Genomic DNA, 19,172 nt, shown 5'->3' with positions numbered 1-19,172 from the left:
CACCCATCTCCCCACCCAGGGCCTTCCAGAAGCGCCAGCAGCAGCAGAGTGCTCTGAGGGTGATGCAGCGGAACTGTGCAGCTTACCTCAAGCTGAGACACTGGCAGTGGTGGCGGCTCTTCATCAAGGTGAGGGCACCTGGAGAGGTGACCCACGTGGCAAGGAGACAGGTCCTTGGGGCCAGGTCTGCTTGGGCAAGTGACTTTCTTGGTTTGGGCCTCAGTTTTGTGCATCTGTAAAATGGGACTGATCAGCCCACCTTTTGTTCATCAGGAGTCTCGAGGTAACAAGCGACAAAAAATCTGACTCAAACCAACGTGGTTAAAAGATATGGGACAGGGCTTCCCTGGTGGCGCAGTGGTTGAGAGTCCGCCTGCCGATGCAGGGGACACGGGTTCGTGCCCCGGTCCGAGAAGATCCCACATGCCGCGGAGCGGCTGGGCCCGTGAGCCATGGCCTCTGAGCCTGCGTGTCCGGAGCCTGTGCTCTGCAATGGGAGAGGCCACAACAGTGAGAGGCCCGCGTACAGCAAAAACAAAACAAAACAAAACAAACAAAAAAAAAGATATGGGACAGCTTTAGGTGCAGCTGGATCTAGGGTTGAGTTGAGGTCCCTAAGACCCCCTAGGATTCAATGATTCACTGGAAGGACTCACAGAACTTAGAAAAGCTGTTATGCTCATGGTTACAGTTTATTACAGTGAAAGGATGGACATTAAAATCAGAAAAGGTAAAAGGCGCACAGGGCAGAGTCCAGGAGAGACCAGACACGAGCTTCCAATTGTCCACTCCCAGTAGAATTGTACAGATAGGACTTAATTCTTGTAGAAATGCTGTATGAGAGTGCATATGGAATATTGCCAACCAAGGAAGCTTACCCAAGCCTTAGTGTCTAGGGTTTTCATAGGCATGTGATTGACCCCCTTGACTGTCCACGTGGTTGACCTTAGTTACTCCAGCCCCTCCAGAGGTCAAGGTAAACAAAGGACTCCTATCAGGCAGGATAATCCAAAGGTTTAGAGATGATCTCCCAGGAACCAGCCAAGGGCCAGTCCTTTCCTTGAAATATGCAGGGTTTGAACAACCCAGACCTGCTGAGTTAACCCTTTATTGCACAAGGGCCCAAACAATGTTAGTTATCTGACATTCTGTGCCTCCCATGTGACTTTCCCCCATGATGATCCCTGCAGACTTTTCCCACATGGCGGCCACCAACTAGGCCACTGTGGTCTTTTCTTATCACAGACCTCCAGCCAGAGTCCCAGGTTTCACTCTCACTGGCCTGGCTGGAGTCATATGACCCTCCCAGAACCAGTCAGTACACATCAGATGAGCCAGGCCGGCATCACATGCCTCCCCAATGCAGAGGGGCAGAGCCAAGTGTGTGAGCTTCGAGGCAGGGTGTTCTCCCAATGGGAAATTGGAGAGCAGGAAGGAGGATGGAGATTTGGAGGCAAAAACACAGCTGTTCAGTGTAATTCTGAATATGACGTCTGAACTGTCAGCCTACATGCCCTCAGCCCATGTTAACTGAGCACCTACTATGTGCCAGTAACTTTTGAGGGTACAATAATAAAATGGTAAATAAAAACAGACAATGCCCCACCAACAAGGACCTACTGTATAACACAGGGAACTATACCCAATATCTTGTAATAATCTATAATGGAAAAGAATCTAAAAAAGAAAAAATATATATATATTAGAATATATAAGAATATATATAGTTATATATAACTGAATCACTATGCTGTGCACCTTAAACTAACACAACATTGTAAATCAACTGTATACTTCAATTAAAAAAAAAAATACAGTGCCCTGCCCCGCGGAGCCCACAGTTTAGGGCAGGGGTTGGTAAGCTATGGCCCATGGGCCAGACACCTGTTTTTGTAAATGCCCATTGGTTTGGTTACTGTATTGTCTGTGCCTGTTTTTGAGTTACAGCAGCTGAATGGAGTAGTTAAAACAGAGACAGGATAGCCTGCAAAGCCTCAAATATTTCCTAGCTGGCCCTTTAAGAAAAAGTTTGCCTATCCTAGGTCTGGGGACAGGAGGTGTGGTTTGCCAGGTGTCACTGAAAAAAAAATACACAACCTACAAGTTGAGAATTATGTTTTGTTTGGGGCTTTACTGAGGACTTTAGCCCCGGATACAGCCCTCAGATAGCTCTGAGGGACTGTTCCAAAGAGGTAAGGGAGGAGCCGGGATATATAGGAGTTTTGAAACAAACAAACAAACAAAACCAGGTAGTCAAACATCAAGATTACTGCTAATTAAAGAAAAACCAGTCACCTTGAGTTAATGAATTTAGCGCTTTTCTCTGAATGGGAAGATGCAAGAGTCTGGGCTGAATGAAATTATTCCTTTGATATGCACCTTAATGACCTAGGGCCAGTATCCTGTTTTCCGCCATCCTGAATCCCCTCAGGGTGCACCGTTGGGGGCAGCTGCAGCGGCTCACGGCTTGATGGCCTCAACATCCTCTGTTTACTGATATGTCAGGCGATGTCCGGCAACATTCTTGGTCCACACAGGCATCAGTGAATGAATCCCACAAATAAACAGAAAGTTATAGTTGTGATAAATGCTATGAATTACCTCAGAAAGGAAGATAATAAAACAGAATCAAATACAGTAGAGAAGTTGAGAAGAATCGGAGTTGAGGAGAACCAAAGAAAAGCAATAGAACAGATGTGAGCAGAGTATATCCCGCTTAGCAAAGGGGAGGGTGGTTTGGTGAAATTTCATTTCGGTTATTCATGTGGTGGGGGGGGGGCTGGCCTCTCACTCCAGCCTGGAATCACACAGTGTAAAGTGCATCTCTCACTATGGACCTTGGACCGAGAACTTTGAGGCACAGTGTCTCCTGTAGGCCAAGGGACCCTGTAGCAAAAAAGGGACACATTTAGTGCTGCTTGTAATGTACCCCGGACTGTTCTAGGCTGTTGGCAAATGTGAAGTCATTCACTCATTCCGACTGATGAGGTCACAAGGCCAGTAGTAGAGGAGCTGAAATGCGAACCCAGGAATGCGGCCCTGCTCAGAGCGTGAGTTCTTAGCTCCTGAGCCCAGCGGCCTCCCACGGTGGGAGCCAGTCACCCACCATCCCTCCTGTCCCCCTAGGTGAAGCCACTGCTGCAGGTAACGCGGCAGGATGAGGTGCTGCAGGCACGGGCGCAGGAACTACAGAAAGTGCAGGAGCTGCAGCAGCAGAGTGCCCGCGAGGTGGGCGAGCTCCAGGGCCGGGTGGCGCAGGTAAGGGGCGAGGTCCCCGGGTGAGGGCGTGGCGGTGGGAGGAGCTGATGGTGGGCGGGGCTTCCAGCTGAGCTGGGTCAGGGGCAGGGGTAGGTTGCGGGCTGGCGGAGAACCGAGGTTTACTGGGGCCGAATGGGGGCGGAAACTGGTGTGGTTGAGCAGCGAGATGCTGGGAGCGGGGCCCTGGGGATGTAGCCAGGATATTGAGTGGGGGTGGGGCTGGTTGCTGCAGAGCCAAGATGATCAGGAGGCTGGTCCAGCATCGGGGCAGGGCAGGGGCTGGGCTATCCTACACAGGCGGTGGACTTTTAAGTGTTGCCAGTATTTCTGGAATCTTAAAATAACGCTGAAGCAAACCCCTTCTTGAGCATTTTTCTGTTTGTTTTTTCAGAATTATTTCCTTTGGTTAAATTTCTAGGCGTAGGAGTATTAAATGCACTGTGAGCTGATAGAACGTCCTCCCTGGGGCTATTTGGAGGATGGACTGGAGATGGAGAGACCGGAGGCTGGGAGAGCGGGTAGAGAGTCCATTGGGAGAGGATGAGGCTCAAGCCTGTTAGGGTTATGGGGAGAGAGGAGGGGGGCAGGAGGGATGGAGCTGGGGACTGATGGGCTGTAGGGAGGTGAGGGAGAGGGAGGCCCCCAGGGGTCTGACTTGGTGACTAGAGGTCATCCTGAGATGAAGAGCAGGGTGGGGGACTGTCTTCCATCTCTCCCTCCTGCCCCCCAGGCCTCAAAGGGCAAAGTAACTCAGCAGGCAGGAGGGACCTCGTGCTCCACTGAGGGCCATCCTGGGAGCACTACCTAACGGACGCTGACCTCCCACCCCATCCCCAGCTGGAAGAGGAGCGTGCCCGCCTGGCAGAGCAACTGCGAGCAGAGGCAGAATTGTGTGCTGAGACTGAGGAGACCCGGGGGCGGCTGGCAGCCCGAAAGCAGGAGCTCGAACTGGTGGTGTCGGAGCTAGAGGCCCGTGTGGGCGAGGAGGAGGAGTGCAGCCGCCAGCTGCAAACCGAGAAGCGGAGGCTGCAGCAGCACATACAGGTCTGGCCCCCGTGCGCCCGAGGCCGCCTCCCCCACCCCTTCTGTTTACCCCACACACCTTGCTTCAGCAAACCCTGCCTCTTTTGGCCATGAATTGGAAAAAATGAAACAAAACAAAACTCAGCTCCAAGTGTCTTAAGCAAAAAGAATACTTTTTTTTTTGGCTTTCGAATTAATGGGAGACTCTAGAATGTGTAAGCTTCAGGCATGGCTGGATCCGGGTGCTCAAGCAGTAGCTTCAGTACTCTGCCTCTCTCCACCTCCTGGCTCCATTTGCCTCTGTGCTGCTGCATTCCAAGGCAGGCTGCCCTGCCATGGTTCCCCTTCAAAATCCATTGTGTATTTTACACTTAAGGCGCGTCTCAATTCAGATGCTCAATTTTCATTGGCAGGACTTCATCTGCATTTGTGTTTCATAACTTCTTCTGTGAAAAAAAGTAGATTAACATCCCCACGTTGATCCAAACGTACTTAAAAGTTCCCCAATAATTAATTGAGTGACTGGTTTTAAATTTAAAAGAAATCGAATTAAATTGAAAATTTGACTCCTCAGACTGGTCACATTTTTTTTTTTTTTAGACTGGTCACATTTTAAGAATTCAGTAATGCTTTAATCACCTCCTCTTGACCCCATTGGTGAGGGGGGCGGGGATCCTGCCCTGTGGTTATGGAGATGGCCTAACACACCACACCTGATCCTGGACAGATGAGATAGAAAGCACGTTATTAGTCACAAATATTCACGGCCTGAGGGAGGCAGGCACCATGGCACAGAGAGTCACAGTGGGGTTGCATTCAGGAATGGCATGAACAAGCTGCAGCTGTGAGAGGCAAGCCTCGTAGTAACAAGAGGATGAGGTGACCCCTGGTTCCTGCAGGAAGATGTGATTGGTTTGTTTATTTATTTATTTATTTATTTTTTGGCTGTGCCACACGGCATGTGGGATCTTAGTTCCCCGACCAGGGATCGAACCCATGCCCCCTACAGTGGAAACGCAGAGTCCTAACCACTGGACCGCCAGGGAACTCCCGATTGGTTTGTTTTAAATAATTCCAAGGACTAGCAGGTAATTGAAGCCTACTAGATAGGGATAAGCAGGTACCCTGTCTGGTCCCCAGGATACAGAGGGTTATTGGTTAGGGGACCTTATCTTTGGTAGCGGGGCCGGTAGAAGGACTTGTGATTAGGCCATTATAGGGACTCCCAATTTTATCAGCCATCAAGGCCACACGTAATATTGAATATTTTAAAACTGAGGTGTAATTGACATATAACATATTACTTCCAGGTGTACACATAATGATTCGATATCTATATACACTGCAAAGTGATCACCGCAATAAGTCTAATTTACATCCAGCGCCTTAAGTAGTTAGAAAAAAATTTTTCTTGTGATGAGAATTTTTAAGATCTGCTCCCTTAGCAATTTTCAAATACACAATAAAGTATTATTAGCTACAGCCGCCATGCTGTACATTACATCCCCATGACTTATTTCATAACTGGAAGTTTGAGCCCCTTCACCCATTTCTCCCACCTCCCTACCCGCACACCTCTGGCAACCACCAATCTGTTCTCTGCATCTATGAGCCTGTGGGTTTTGTTTTGTTTTGTTGTGCCACTCAGCTTGTGGGATCTTAGTTTCCCGATCAGGGATTGAACCCAGGCCCTCGGCAGTGAGAGCGCCAAGTCCTAACCATCGGACCACCAGGGAATTCCCTGAGCTTGTGTTTTTCTGTTTTTTTGGTTTTTTAAATTACTTATTTATTTATTTATTTTTGGCTGTGTTGGGTCTTCGTTGCTGCGTGTGGGCTTTCTCTAGTTGTGGCGAGCGGGGGGCTACTCTTCCTTGCCGTGCATAGGCTTCTCATTGAGGTGACTTCTGCCTGCTGTGGAGCACAGGCTCTAGGCACGCAGGCTTCAGTAGTTGCAGCAGTTGGGCTCAGTAGTTGTGGCACACGGGCTTAGCTGCTCCGCGGCATGTGGGATCTTCCCGAACCAGGGATCGAACCCGTGTCCCCTGCATTGGCAGGCGGATTCCCAACCACTGCACCACCAGGAAAGCCCTGAGCTTGTGTTTTTTTCTTGTTTTAGTTTTGTTTCTTAGATTCCACTCATAAGTGAGATTGTCTGGTGTTTGTCTTTCTCTGTCTGACTTATTTCCCTTAGCATAATGCCCTTGAGGTCCATCCATGTCATTGCAAAATATTAAATCTTAATTTCCAGTCTCACACCACAGATCGCCCCGCGTGCCTGGTGACTGCCGTAGTGGACAGTGCCCATCTCTGTGATATGTTTATTTATGATGTTTATTGTTTATAATCTTCACACACACATACAAGAATGTGATTTCAATGTGATAGACAAAGATTTTTATCTATCCTAATACCTCAAACAGTGCCTGGCCCCCACCAGGCACTCAATCAGTGTTTATTGACCCAATGAATGAAAAGTAAGCCTTGGATCCTTCCCAGCCCCACCCAGACTGTGGACCTGTCTGAGCAACGAGCCCCGGAGATCCGTGAACCATCCCCTCCACCCATCCTTCCCATCACACTCCAGTCCCCAGCCGCTGGGTCCTCAACCCTGCCTTCTCCCCATTGCAGGAGCTGGAGACCCACCTCGAGGCTGAGGAAGGGGCCCGGCAGAAGCTGCAGCTGGAGAAAGTGACGACGGAGGCAAAGCTGAAAAAGTTTGGGGAGGATCTGTTACTCTTGGAAGATCAGAACGCCAAGCTGAGCAAGGTGGGTGGGCTGTGAGCCCCAAGGGCAGGGGGAGTGGGCCCACTGGTGAGCACAGGTCCTTCTCTGCATCCCCCCCAGCTTGCCCCACCTCTAGGGGTCTTCAAACTCTCGGTCTTGGCTGTGTCTCCTTTGAACCCTTTCCATCTCCTTGCGTCTCTGTCACAGCTTCACTCAAGCTGGTATTTATTGAGCAGCTATTATGTGTCATTATCTATCTCTGGATCATCCGACACCCCAAAGCCGCATCGCTGAAAACAACCCCCGTTTCATTACATCCCATCGTTGTGTGGGTGGGCTGGACTGTGGTCCCCTTAGGCAGTCGCGATGACGTAGTGGCGGGCGCTGGAGGGCTGGTGTCCAGGTGCTCTTTTGTGTGACCTCTCTGCCCACGGGAGAGCCTGGGTTTCTCACCTGGCAGCTCAGGGCTTCCAGAAAAAGAAGTGGAAGTGGGCAGGTCTCTGAAAGGCTTAAGGCTGGAACTGACACGGCATCACTTCCCTTGAATTCTACAGATCAGGTGTTGGCAAACATTTTCTCTAGAAGGCCAGATAGTAAATATTCGGGCCTTGGCAGGCCACTCCGTTTCTGTGACAACCACTCAATTCTGCCATTGTAGCATGAAAGCAGCCACAGGTGGTCTGTGATCAAATGGGCGTGGCTGTGTCCCAATAAAACTTTATTTATAAACACAAGCAGTGGGCTATATTTGGCCTGCAGGCTGTGGTCTGCAGACCACTGAGCTTAAAGCAGACTCAGTCTAGATTCAAGGGTTGGGGAATTAGACTCTGCCTCTGGCTGGGGACATGGTGAAGAGTCTGCCACCATCTTTAACCTGGCACAGCCAGGACTGGACTAGGCACAGGGGATATGGCATTTAACTAACTAGAAAACCATTTCTGTCCTCACAGGGGCATGGGGGGAGAGGGAAGCTAGATGAGTCACCCCAGGAAATCAACATAACCACACATCATGAACTAATTATAAACTGTCAGAAAAGAACAGAAAACCATGGAAGTGGGGTGGCCTGACTTGTGCTAGGGGTAGTCAGGGCAGGCTTCCTGGAGGCGATGGTGCCTGAGTTGAGAGCTCAAGGATGCACAGTTTTTTGCAACATTCCTTGGATGCAGTGGCTCTTCTCTTCTACTCTGTTCTATTTGTTCCTTTTTGAGGTAGTGCTGACCCACTGCCTTGATTTCCAAAACCACTGACAGTTTGAAAAGTGCTGCTCAGAAATAAATTAAAAAACAAAATAATAAATAAAAATAATAAACAGAAAGAAAAAAGAAAAGAGCTGCTCCAGGCCAGTGCTTCTCAAACTCCACCGTGCCCAGGAATTACATGGAGAACTTGTTAAAATGCAGATTCTGATTCAGCACGTCTCGGGTGGAACCTGAGATGCCATTCCTTGCAAGCTCCCATTTGGTGCTGATGCTGCTGGTCCATGAGCTGGACCTGTAGTAGTCACAAGGCTCCAGAACTCACCCGTAAGTGCAGCACATGTGCAAAGATGTTCACTGCAGTGTTGTTTATAATAGCAATTGATTTGAATCAACCTCAGTATCCATCTTTGGGCCAATGGGTTAATGAATGGGAGTGTCCTTCAAATAGTGGGAGTCTCCACAGTTAACAGGCGTGAACCCGGTGCCGGTGGGACGGGTCCCTAGACCCTAAAGAATGCAAAAGGAGGGAAGGGGGTGGGAGCAGGAAAGGTCAGGGAAGGATGGAGATAAGCAGAAACGCAGATGAGAATGATATCAAAGATGAGGGTCGGGCCCCTGACGCCCCACCCCCACCTCCTACCACCCTCAGGAGCGGAAGCTGCTGGAGGAGCGTCTGGCCGAGTTCTCATCCCAGGCAGCTGAGGAGGAGGAGAAAGTCAAGAGCCTCAATAAGCTTCGACTCAAATACGAGGCCACGATTGCAGACATGGAGGGTGAGCACCTGCCCCTCAGTGGGGGCCCGTGCACACTCCAGCGGGGTCAAGGGGTACCTCGGGTGACCTTCATGTGCTGTGGGGCCTCAGTGGTCATATCTGTTAAATGGGGGCAGGAAAGAAGACTCGGGACAGGTTAGGTGTCCTCCCAGCTCTTAAGTTGTTTCTGTCTCTCTCCATCCAATTCTCTCACTCTCTCCTGAGTGTCTTGGGTCACTCTCTCAATCTGACGGTCCCACTAGCTGTTTCAGACACTTTTTTTTATCTCTGTCCCTTGCTGTGGACTCAGAAGCAGAAACAGAAGGGAGAGAGCACAGGAGGAGGCCGGGGAGGCAGGGAGGAAAGGGCAGGGCAGAGAGAGCCAGCAAGCAGGAGCAGGGGCTGTCCCTGGGGGGGCGGAGGGGAGAAGGCATCTGGGGGTCTGGGGACCAGTGGGCGATCCCAGGGATGGGGAAGCTGGGAAAGAGCGGGAGGGGTGGAAAGAGACGCTGAGCTCAGCCTGACTGCGGGGCCGTGGGTCTCCCTGGGTGTGTGGGTCTGGCTCCCTTGTGCATGCCCCACCCCCGCACCTCCCGCCTCCAGATCGCCTCCGGAAGGAGGAGAAGAGCCGCCAGGAGCTGGAGAAGCTGAAGCGGCGGCTGGACGTGGAGGGCTCAGAGCTGCAGGAGCAGATGGTGGAACAGCAGCAGCGGGCGGAGGAGCTGCGGGCCCAGCTGGGCCGCAAGGAGGAGGAGCTGCAGGTCGCCTTGGCCAGGTGCGGGTTGGGCCGGGTGGGGTGCACAGCACGGGGGCGCCCCCTGCCAGCGTTGGGGGCGCCCGGCGAGACCCTCCCGCAGGTACAGAGCTCGGCCGAGCCGCTCAGCAGCCGTGCACACCCACTCTGAGCCTCCGTGTCCCCTTCTGTAAGATGGACACAGAGTTCCAAGCCCACCTGGTTAAGGGAAAACTGAAACCGGGCCCTACGTGTCTGGTGACTTACACAGTTTCTTGCACAGAGGCAAGGAAATGCTATTTCTTCTTCTCCCACAACCCCAGCCTCTCAAAACCAAACAGCCCAGAATCCGCTGTGATTGGATAGGTGGTCTGGCCATCTTAGGAATCATAATCATCATACTTACAGTCATTCACAGTTATTGAGCACTTACTGTGTCCCAGATACGATGCGCAGTGTTTCAAATGCTTTTCACCCACTGCGCTCCATGCGACCTGAGGTGCCCTTGTGTACGGGTGCAGCTTGATTTCAAAGAGGTTACAATGTGGGGAAAACATGCATCTGAGAATCGATGGGACACGGGGTTGGTGGAGGGGGGTTAAGAACACGCACCCTCCAGCCTGACTTCTGGGTTCAAATCCTGGCTCCTCCCCTTTTTGGCCATGTGACCTCACCTGGGTGACATCACCTCTCGAGCCTCAGTCTCTCTATCTGGAAAAAGGGCATGATTATAGAAACTCTCCTAGGATTAGTGTAGGGATTAAATGAGAAAGGGCTGAGAACTTGCTTGGCACACCCTAAGCCCTCATTAGATGCTGCGTGTGTCTGTTCCTACCTTCCGTTATTGCTGTTGTTATTTTTTTCCGTTTTCTTTTGTATTGAGGTGAAATTCACATAACAAAATTAACGATTTTAGGGAGTTCCCTGGTGGTCTAGCGATTAGGACTCCGTGCTTTCACTACCGTGCTTTCACTGGGATCCTGCAAGATGCGTGGCACAGCCAAAAAGAAAAAAAACTTAACCATTTTAAAGCATACAGTTCAGTGGCATTTGGTATGTTTGCGATGTTGTGCAACCACTACCTCTATTCAGAACATTTTCATCACCTCAAAAAAAAAATCCTATTAAGCAGTCACTTCCAGTTTCCCCTCTCCCCTCAACCCCTGGCAACCACCAGTTTGCTTTCTGTCCACATAGGATTTGCCAATTCTTACTCTTTCACGTCAGTGGAATCATATAACATGTAGCCTTCGGCGCTACATTGCCATCCTCGCGGTAGCCCTGTGAAGGGGGGCAGTCACGCTTTCTCACAGACCAGGAGCCTGCAGTTCAGAGAAGCTGTCACTTGCCAGGGCAGGTGGCCAAGCAGGGCACCTGTGCATCTCCCTGAACCATTCTTACAGGGTTTTTTTGTTTGTTTGTTTTTTCTTTTCTTTTCCTTTCTTTTTTTTTTTTTTTTTTTTGGCCGCTGCCGCACGGCTTGTGAAATCTTAGTTCCCAGACCAGGGATCGAACCCACACCCCCCTGCAGTGGAAGTGCAGAGTCCTAACCACTGGACCACCTCCCTGAGCCATTTAACCCAGAGTCCACGCTGCTGCTCCATTCAGCTTCTCTTTGCAAGAGGTCGATCCCATAGGGGTTATGAGGAGGGACTCTGGGGTCAGCCACCCACTGACCGTGTGACCAGGGCAAGTACTTTCCCGCTCTGGGCCCCAGTTTCCTCATTTGGCATGAACGTTACACAAAATGATGAAGTGCTCTCAAGTGGCAGGAACTTAATGAGTGTCCCTGTGATTACTGGTGGTGTCATCCCCATTTTACAGCTAAGAAAGCTGAGGCTCTGAGTACTGGAGACACATGCCCAAGGGCAGAGCTGGGCTTTTAACCGGGGACTGGCCGTGTCTGGCCCCTCCAACCCCTAGAAATCGTCCCCACCCCCTGCCTGCCCCTATACCAACCCCCTGGTCCTCGTCCACCCCCAGGGCAGAGGATGAGGGCGGGGCCCGGGCCCAGCTGCTCAAATCCCTACGGGAAGCACAAGCGGGGCTGGCCGAGGCCCAGGAGGACCTGGAGGCTGAGCGCGCAGCCAGGGCCAAGGCAGAGAAGCAGCGCCGGGACCTGGGTGAGGAGCTGGAGGCGCTGCGGAGCGAGCTGGAGGACACGCTGGACTCCACCAACGCGCAGCAGGAGCTCCGGTGAGGCTGGGTGGCCTGCAGCTGGCACAGGCGGGGCACATGGGGGCTGGGGGCGGGGCAGGGAAAAGGATGTGGGTCCAAGCTCTCCATCTACACAGTTGTTTAGTCTTTCAACAGTTGTTTATTGGGCACTGGCTCTGGGCCCAGCGTGGGCCACGCTGGGGACAGAGACGAGTCAAGACTCGGGCATTGCCCTCAGGAACTCCCAGTCCAGGGGTAGGCAGATTCGGGCAAAGACAGACACAGTGCAGAACAAAGTGAGCTTTAATGCAGTACGACAGGGCATCATGGATGATCAGAGAGGGCCCTTGTATCACTCTATGGGAGGGAGTCCAAAAAGACTTCTTTGAGAAGGGGCCTTTTGAATAGGGTTTCGAAAGATGCGTAGGAGCTCACCCTTAAAGCCACCCTTCTTCTGCAGCATCACTGCCCAGATCCCTTGGGGAATGTAGAGTGAGGTCCCCATCCTTGGAGGGAAAGAATAAAAGGAGGCACAACCAGCAGTCAGGGGCTCCCTCAAAGTCCCAGCCTTCCTCTATTCTGAAATTCTGTTCCCTTCCCCTTCCCCAATAAAAGGTCCAAGAGAGAACAGGAGGTGACAGAGTTGAAGAAGGCTCTGGAGGAGGAAACGCGCGTTCATGAGGTGGCGGTGCAGGAGCTGCGGCAGCGCCATGGCCAGGCACTGGGAGAGCTGGCAGAGCAGCTGGAGCAAGCCCGGAGGGTGGGTTGAGGTGGGGGAGGAGTGTCTGGGGAGCCATGGGGAGGGGAAGCAGGATGCTGGGTTGGAGGAGGTACCTCTGGCTGGTTCTAGGCCAGCCCATTTTTCTCCTCACGTATCCATGTCCCTGATCCATCTTGCATTCAGCAGATGTTAATTGAATATGTAGTATATTCCCGGGTTGGTACTGGGGGCCCCAGCTGTGAGCCAAGCAACCAATACCCACTTCCGTCGTGGAGCTCACGTTTTAGCAGGCAAGGCAGAGAGTAAACGATCTAAACACATTCATAATATATAGCGGGGTCATAAGCGCTACGGGAAGATGATGAACAGGAAAGGGGTTTCAGAGTGCTAACGGCCAGGCGGGGGCGTGTTGTGATTTGAAATAGAGAGGCCTTGGAGAGATTCAGTGAAAAGATGACATCTGAGTAAAAAACTGAGGGAGGTGATGGGTGAGCCATCCTGGCATCACAGGGAAACATGTTCCAGGCAGAGGGAACAGCCAGTGCAAAGGCCCTGAGGCAGGAATGTGCCTGGGTCTTTAAGGAACAGTGAGGAGTTCCAGAGGGAATAGACAGTACAAAGGACTTGGGGCGTTCATGTGCCTGGTCTGGTAGAGAAAGGGAATCATAAAATCATTGCTGTCTCTCTCCCCCACCAGAGCAAAGGTACATGGGAGAAGACCCGGTTGGCTCTGGAGGCTGAAGTGTCTGAGCTACGGACGGAGCTAAGCAACCTGCAGACCGCGCGTCAGGAGGGTGAGCAACGGAGGCGTCGCCTGGAGTCACAGTTGCAGGAGGTGCAGGGCCGGGCTGGCGATGGGGAGCGGGCACGAGCAGAGGCTACTGAGAAGCTGCAGCGAGCCCAGGTGAGTGGGGCGGCTAGGTAGGGGGTGGTCTCTGCTGTGTGGCTTTGGGTGAGATGCCTGCCCTCTCTGGACTTCAGTTTGGTCCACATCAACCCTACTGTCCTTTCCAACTTTTCCAACACAATCACACATTAATAGCTAGTATTTGGTGAGTGATTACTATGCACCAAACATCCTGGGTATTTTGCCAAAGGCTCCTCCTAATGCTTCTTTGAGGGAAGTGCTAATACTGTTCCCATTTTACACACAAGGAAACTGAGGCCCAGGGAGGTGAAGTTGATTGTCTTGGGTCCCTCAGAGCCAAAGCGTGAACCCAGGCATGACTGATCCTGTATCTCTTAACCCTGCCACAGCGCCCACCCTCCACCCTCTTATCTTCTGGTCTTAAATAATCCATGGTCTGATTAGAAAAACCCAGCATGAATACTTGGACCTGTGTCAGGACAATATCATACTATGACTGTTAGAAAAAATGTGGGTTTTTAAATTTTTATTATGTTTTTTAACTAAGCGACCAATACCTGTTTATTACTGGGAATACAAAGAAGCAGAAACAGGGTAAGAATGACTTTTAATTCCCCAACCCCAAGGCGGGGAAAACACTGTTACCGTTTTCAATTTCAGGATTAAAAGAGTGTATAGTTAAGGTGAAAGGTCAGTCGATATAACAAAGAGACTCCAGAATTCATCAGCTTGAATAAAAGACATGTGTCTTCCGTCTCAGGAAATAGGCTCAGAGTAAGCAGTGGAGGCTGGCGGGACACTTATGCTCCCTGAGGTCACTCCATTATCCCTGAGGGCATTGACCTCACCTTCAGAGTTAAATCTGGATTGTGGGCACCTGTGTGCTCCAGCTTAGGAAGGGGAAAAGAGGATGGGGTGGAATTTGCATATATCACTTTGCTTGCATTCCATTGGCCATAACATAATCACATGACCACAGCTAGCTGCAAAGGAGACTGGGAAATATAGTTTCTAGCTGGCAGCCATGGGCCTACCTAACAGCCTGTCACAGTGGGACCAGGGGAGAAGGGATTTGGGGGGACAGCTAGGGGCTGCCCCCATGGAATTAAGCTATGTAGTGCTCATTCTCCTAAGCACTTTACGTATTACAGAAATAAAAGTGACACCAAGAGTAGAGTCTGGTGGCTGATAGCAGGAGTTCTAGGTTGCACTGGTCAGTAGAACTTTCTTCAGTGATGGAAATGTTCTGTAACTGCACTATCCACCTGGCATGTGAGGAGTACAACTGAGGAGCTGGATTTTCATTTTATTTAATTTTAATTACTTTAAAGTTAAATAGCCACCTAAGGCTAGTGGCTACCATATTGGACAGGGCAGCTCTAGAGCCATTCTGCCTGGGCTAAAATCTCAGTTCCACCACTTGTAGCTGTGTGATCTTAGGCAAATTGCCTAACCTCTCTGTGCCTCGGCTTCCCTTTATGTAAACTTAGACTAATAATAGTATCTACCTCATAGGGTCGGTGTGTGAATCCAGCGAGCCTAAACTTGGAAAGCTTTTAGAATAGTTCCTGGGCTCTCAGTAGGCTCTCAAAAATTGTCAGATGTACCTATATATTGAGCACAGGTATATGCCAGGCACTGAGCTAGTCACTTTACGTTCATTATTTCATTGACTCTTCAAAGCAGCCCTGGGAGGTAGGTCCTGTTATCATCCCCATTTCACAGATGAGAAAAACTGAGCACCAAAAAGATAGGAATCAGGCACTTCCCTGGTGGTCCAGTGGTTAAGACTCCATGATCCCAATGCAGGGGGCCCGGGTTTAATCCCTGGTCAGGGAACTAGATCCCGCATGCATTCCTCAACTAAAAGATCCCTCATGCCACAGCGAAGATCCTGCGTGCCATAACTAAGACCTGGCACAGCCAAATAAATAAGTAAATAATTTTTTTTTTTTTTTAAAAAGATAGGAATCACTTGCCCAGGTCACACAGCCAGGAGGTACCAAGGTCAGCTCAAAATATCATTTTCAGAAGTTCAAAGCATGACTGTCATACAAAGACATAATAAGCCCATGTCAAAGATTTATTTAAAGCATTAATGAACCATAAAAAAGAATGAAATAATGCCATTTCCAGCAATATGGATGGACCTAGAGATTATCATACTAAGTGAAGTAGGTCAGACAAAGACAAGTATCATATGATATCGTTTATATGTGGAATCTAAAAAAATGATACAAATGAACTTATTTACAAAACAGAAACAGACTCACAGACATAGAAAACAAACTTATGGTTACCAAGGGGAAAGTTGCAGGGGAGGGGTAAATTAGGAATTTGGGAGTAACATATACACAGTAATATATATAAAATACATGAACTACAAGGACCTACTGTATAACACCGGGAACTATACTCAATATTTTGTAATAACCTATGTGAGAAAAGAATCTGAAAAAGAATATGTGTATAATGTATGTATAACTGAATCACTTAGCTGTACCCCTGAAACTAACACAACATTGTAAATCAATTATACTTCAATAAAAACATAAATATTAAAAAAAAAAGCATTAATGAGGGATCCAGCAGAATGTCAAAGATGTTCAAGGAGAGAAACAACAACAAATTGATGTGTGTGTAGTCAGCAAAAGAGAGAATGCCAGAACGAAATGGCGCAGTCAGAGACAAAACCGGTTAATGTCCCAAAGGGCAATCAAATGTAAGCTTTATAGAAGTGTAGTTGATTTACAATGTGTTAGTTTCAAGTGTACAACAAAGTGATTTATTGATTGATTGATTGATTTTTGGCCGCGTTGGGTCTTCGTTGCTGCACGCATGCTTTCTCTAGTTGCTGTGAGCAGGGGCTACTCTTCGTTGCGGTGCGCAGGCTTCTCATTGCGGTGGCTTCTCTTGTTGCGGAGCACGAGCTCTAGGCACACAGGCTTCAGTAGTTGTGGCACACGGGCTCAGTAGTTGTGGCTCGCGGGCTCTAGAGCACAGGCTCAGTAGTTGTAGTGCACAGGCTTAGTTGCTCTGCGGCATGTGGGATCTTCCCGGACCAGGGCTCGAACCCATGTCCCCTGCGTTGGCAGGTGTTAACCACTGCGCCACCAGGGAAGTCCCAGTCCTGTCCTTTCTAAAGGATGCCTGACCACTGCCTTTTCTTATTTCCAAGTTTTCAGATAAATTTTCTTACCAGCCAGAATTTGAACCCAACCTTGTTTGTTAAGTGAACCTCAAAAAGGTAGAGAAGAAATTTCAGGGTAATACACATGTGCTGGAGGCACTCACCCAACAAACATTTTCTGAGCACCTACTGTGTGCCAGGCCCTGTTTTGAGCCCTGAGGACACAGCAGGGAACAAAGCAGATGAGGTCCTACCCCACGGAGGCAACAGTCCAGGGGGGAGAAAGTGGTAAGCTGCTGCCCAATTCCTACAGCGAAGGAACGTGAGACCAGGAGCTGCACCCAGGATCATTGTGGTGGTGATTTGCATGCCAGGGGAACAGCTCTATTGTAATATAACTCACATACCGTATAATTCACCCATTTAAAATGTACAATTTGAGACTTCCCTGGTGGTCCAGTGGTAAGACTCTGTGCTCCCAATGCAGGCGGCCTGGGTTTGACCCCTGGTCAGGGAACTAGATCCCACATGCCACAACTAAGAGCCCACATGCCACAACTAACACCCAGCACAGCCAAAATAAATAAATGAATATTTTAAAAAATAATAAAATAAAATGTACAATTCAATCGTTTTTAGTATATTCATAGAGTTGTACAGTCATCACCGTAACCTAATTTTAGGACATTTTCATCAGCCCAGAAAGAAATCCTGTACTGTGCAGCCATCATCCCCCAGTCCCACCCCCTGCCCCGGCAACCACTAATCCCCTTCTTTTGTCTCTCTAGACTTCCTATTCTGGGCATTTCATAGAAATGGAATCATACAATATTTGTCCTTTTGTGTCTGGCTTCTTTCATTTAGCATAATGTTTTCAAGGTTCATCCATGTTGTAGCATGTGTCAGTACTTCATTCCTTTTCATGGCCAAATAATATTCCATTGTCTGGATAGACCACATTTTGTTTATCCAATCATCCGTGGATGGACATTTGGGTTATTTCTGCTTTTCAGCAATTGCGAATAATGCTGTCGTGAACACCCCTGTACAAGTTTTTGCCTAGACTTCTTTTCATTTCTCCTGGGTACACACCTAGGAGTGGAATTGCTGGGCTGTATGGAAACTCTGCCTTGAACCATTTTGAGGAGCTGCTAGACTGGTTTCCATGGCAGCTGCACCTTCCATGCTGGTGCATCCTCACCAGCAGTGGTGGTAGGGATTAGAGGCAGAGAAGCAGAGGGGTTGGCTGGCTGGAAGCCGCCATTAGAAGATGTCCCTTCCCTGCAGGCTGAACTCGAGATTGTGTCTGGAGCACTGAGCGAGGCCGAGTCCAAAGCCATCAGGCTGAGCAAGGAGCTGACCAGCATGGAGGCCCAGCTCCACGACGCCCAGGTGATCCCAGCCCACCTCTCACCACCGGGCTCCCCCCAGGCCTCCCCACGCTCCTGCCCACACGTAACATCCATTCTCCCATCCATCTTCAGGAGCTGCTGCAGGAGGAGACCAGAGCGAAGCTGACCCTGGGGTCCCGGGCCCGAGCCCTGGAGGCGGAGGCGGCAGGGCTGCGGGAGCAGCTGGATGAGGAGGCAGCTGCCAGGGAGCGGGCGGGCCGTGAGCTGCAGGCTGCGCAGGCCCAGGTGAACAGCCCCGCAGGGAGATCTCAAAGGGATGCCCAGTCTCCCAACCTGTTCCTCCTGGGTTCCCCTGCTCCGGGGTGGCCCCGTTGCCCAGCATATCATAGGCCAGACCCTTTCAAGCCATACCCGCCTCTGTCTCTCCCGCAGCCCCAGAGCCTGTAGGTGCAGACCCCCATCCCTCCTGTCCCCAACTCTCTGTTTCATTCCCTACTCTCTGTCCCCACAGCCCCAGTCACCTGGATCCTCATCTCAGCCTCCCTTCAAACCTCCCTGCCCCTAGTCTCTCCCCTTCCAGCTCATACTTCACATGATCTTTCTACACCCTGAGTTGACCCTGCCCTTCCCTAGCTCACAGACCTCCCATGGCTCCCCAGCTCCCCCCAGACAAAACCCATGCCTCTCAGCTGGGTGTCAGAGGCCCTGCACTCTCTGGGCCTTCCTTCATGTTTAGCTGTATTCATCTCTCATCTCTTTTTTCACTTCTCTTGGGAGCACCCTTTTCATTTTTCAGGACTTAGCATCAGCCTCTCCTGTTCTGGGAAAACCCTGACCATTCATTCGGCTCTGGGCTCCCACAACCCTTCTTTCTCCTTTGTCCCCACTCCAGTCACCCTGGCTGGAACTGTCTTTGCCCATGAGTCCCCCCATCAGACTGGGAGCACCTTGAAAGTGGGACCCCATCAGAGTTAGCTCTGGATCCCCAGCATAGGCCAACATAGAGCCTGACATATAGGAGACCTTGAGAAATGCCTGTTGAATGAATGAGTGATGAATGTATGCTTGCAAATATCCTTCTTTAACTGGAAAACTCCTATGCATACTTCAAGATCCATCACAAATGCCCCCTCCTCCAGGAATTCTCTCTTGAATGTTCTAAATAGATTTTTGAACCCCTCCTGTGGACTCCCATGGGTCTCATATTTCTTTTACCTTAGCCTCCATCACCCTGGCTGTGATGTTCAGTCTC

General features: G+C 50.2%; 1 protein-coding gene across 7 annotated transcripts in view; it reads left to right on the top strand.

Moving 5' to 3' along the window:
* MYH14 (myosin heavy chain 14) overlaps positions 1–19,172 on the top strand; it is a 91,180-nt gene that overhangs the window by 47,798 nt on the left and 24,210 nt on the right. For all 7 annotated transcript variants that reach the window (XM_070044251.1, XM_070044248.1, XM_070044250.1 and 4 more), the window contains 11 exons: positions 20–128; positions 3,127–3,258; positions 4,096–4,302; positions 6,910–7,047; positions 8,857–8,980; positions 9,563–9,734; positions 11,676–11,888; positions 12,465–12,609; positions 13,268–13,474; positions 17,856–17,960; positions 18,053–18,205. In XM_070044251.1, coding sequence (XP_069900352.1) covers positions 20–128; positions 3,127–3,258; positions 4,096–4,302; positions 6,910–7,047; positions 8,857–8,980; positions 9,563–9,734; positions 11,676–11,888; positions 12,465–12,609; positions 13,268–13,474; positions 17,856–17,960; positions 18,053–18,205 — 1,705 coding nt within the window. The remainder of the gene's footprint in view (positions 1–19; positions 129–3,126; positions 3,259–4,095; positions 4,303–6,909; positions 7,048–8,856; positions 8,981–9,562; positions 9,735–11,675; positions 11,889–12,464; positions 12,610–13,267; positions 13,475–17,855; positions 17,961–18,052; positions 18,206–19,172) is intronic.

The sequence above is a fragment of the Globicephala melas genome, chromosome 19, assembly GCF_963455315.2.
Source record: "Globicephala melas chromosome 19, mGloMel1.2, whole genome shotgun sequence".
NCBI classification, from domain to species: Eukaryota; Metazoa; Chordata; class Mammalia; order Artiodactyla; family Delphinidae; genus Globicephala; species Globicephala melas.
The sequence above is the reverse complement of the archived record's forward strand: the minus strand, read 5'-3'. Positions and strand labels throughout refer to the sequence as shown.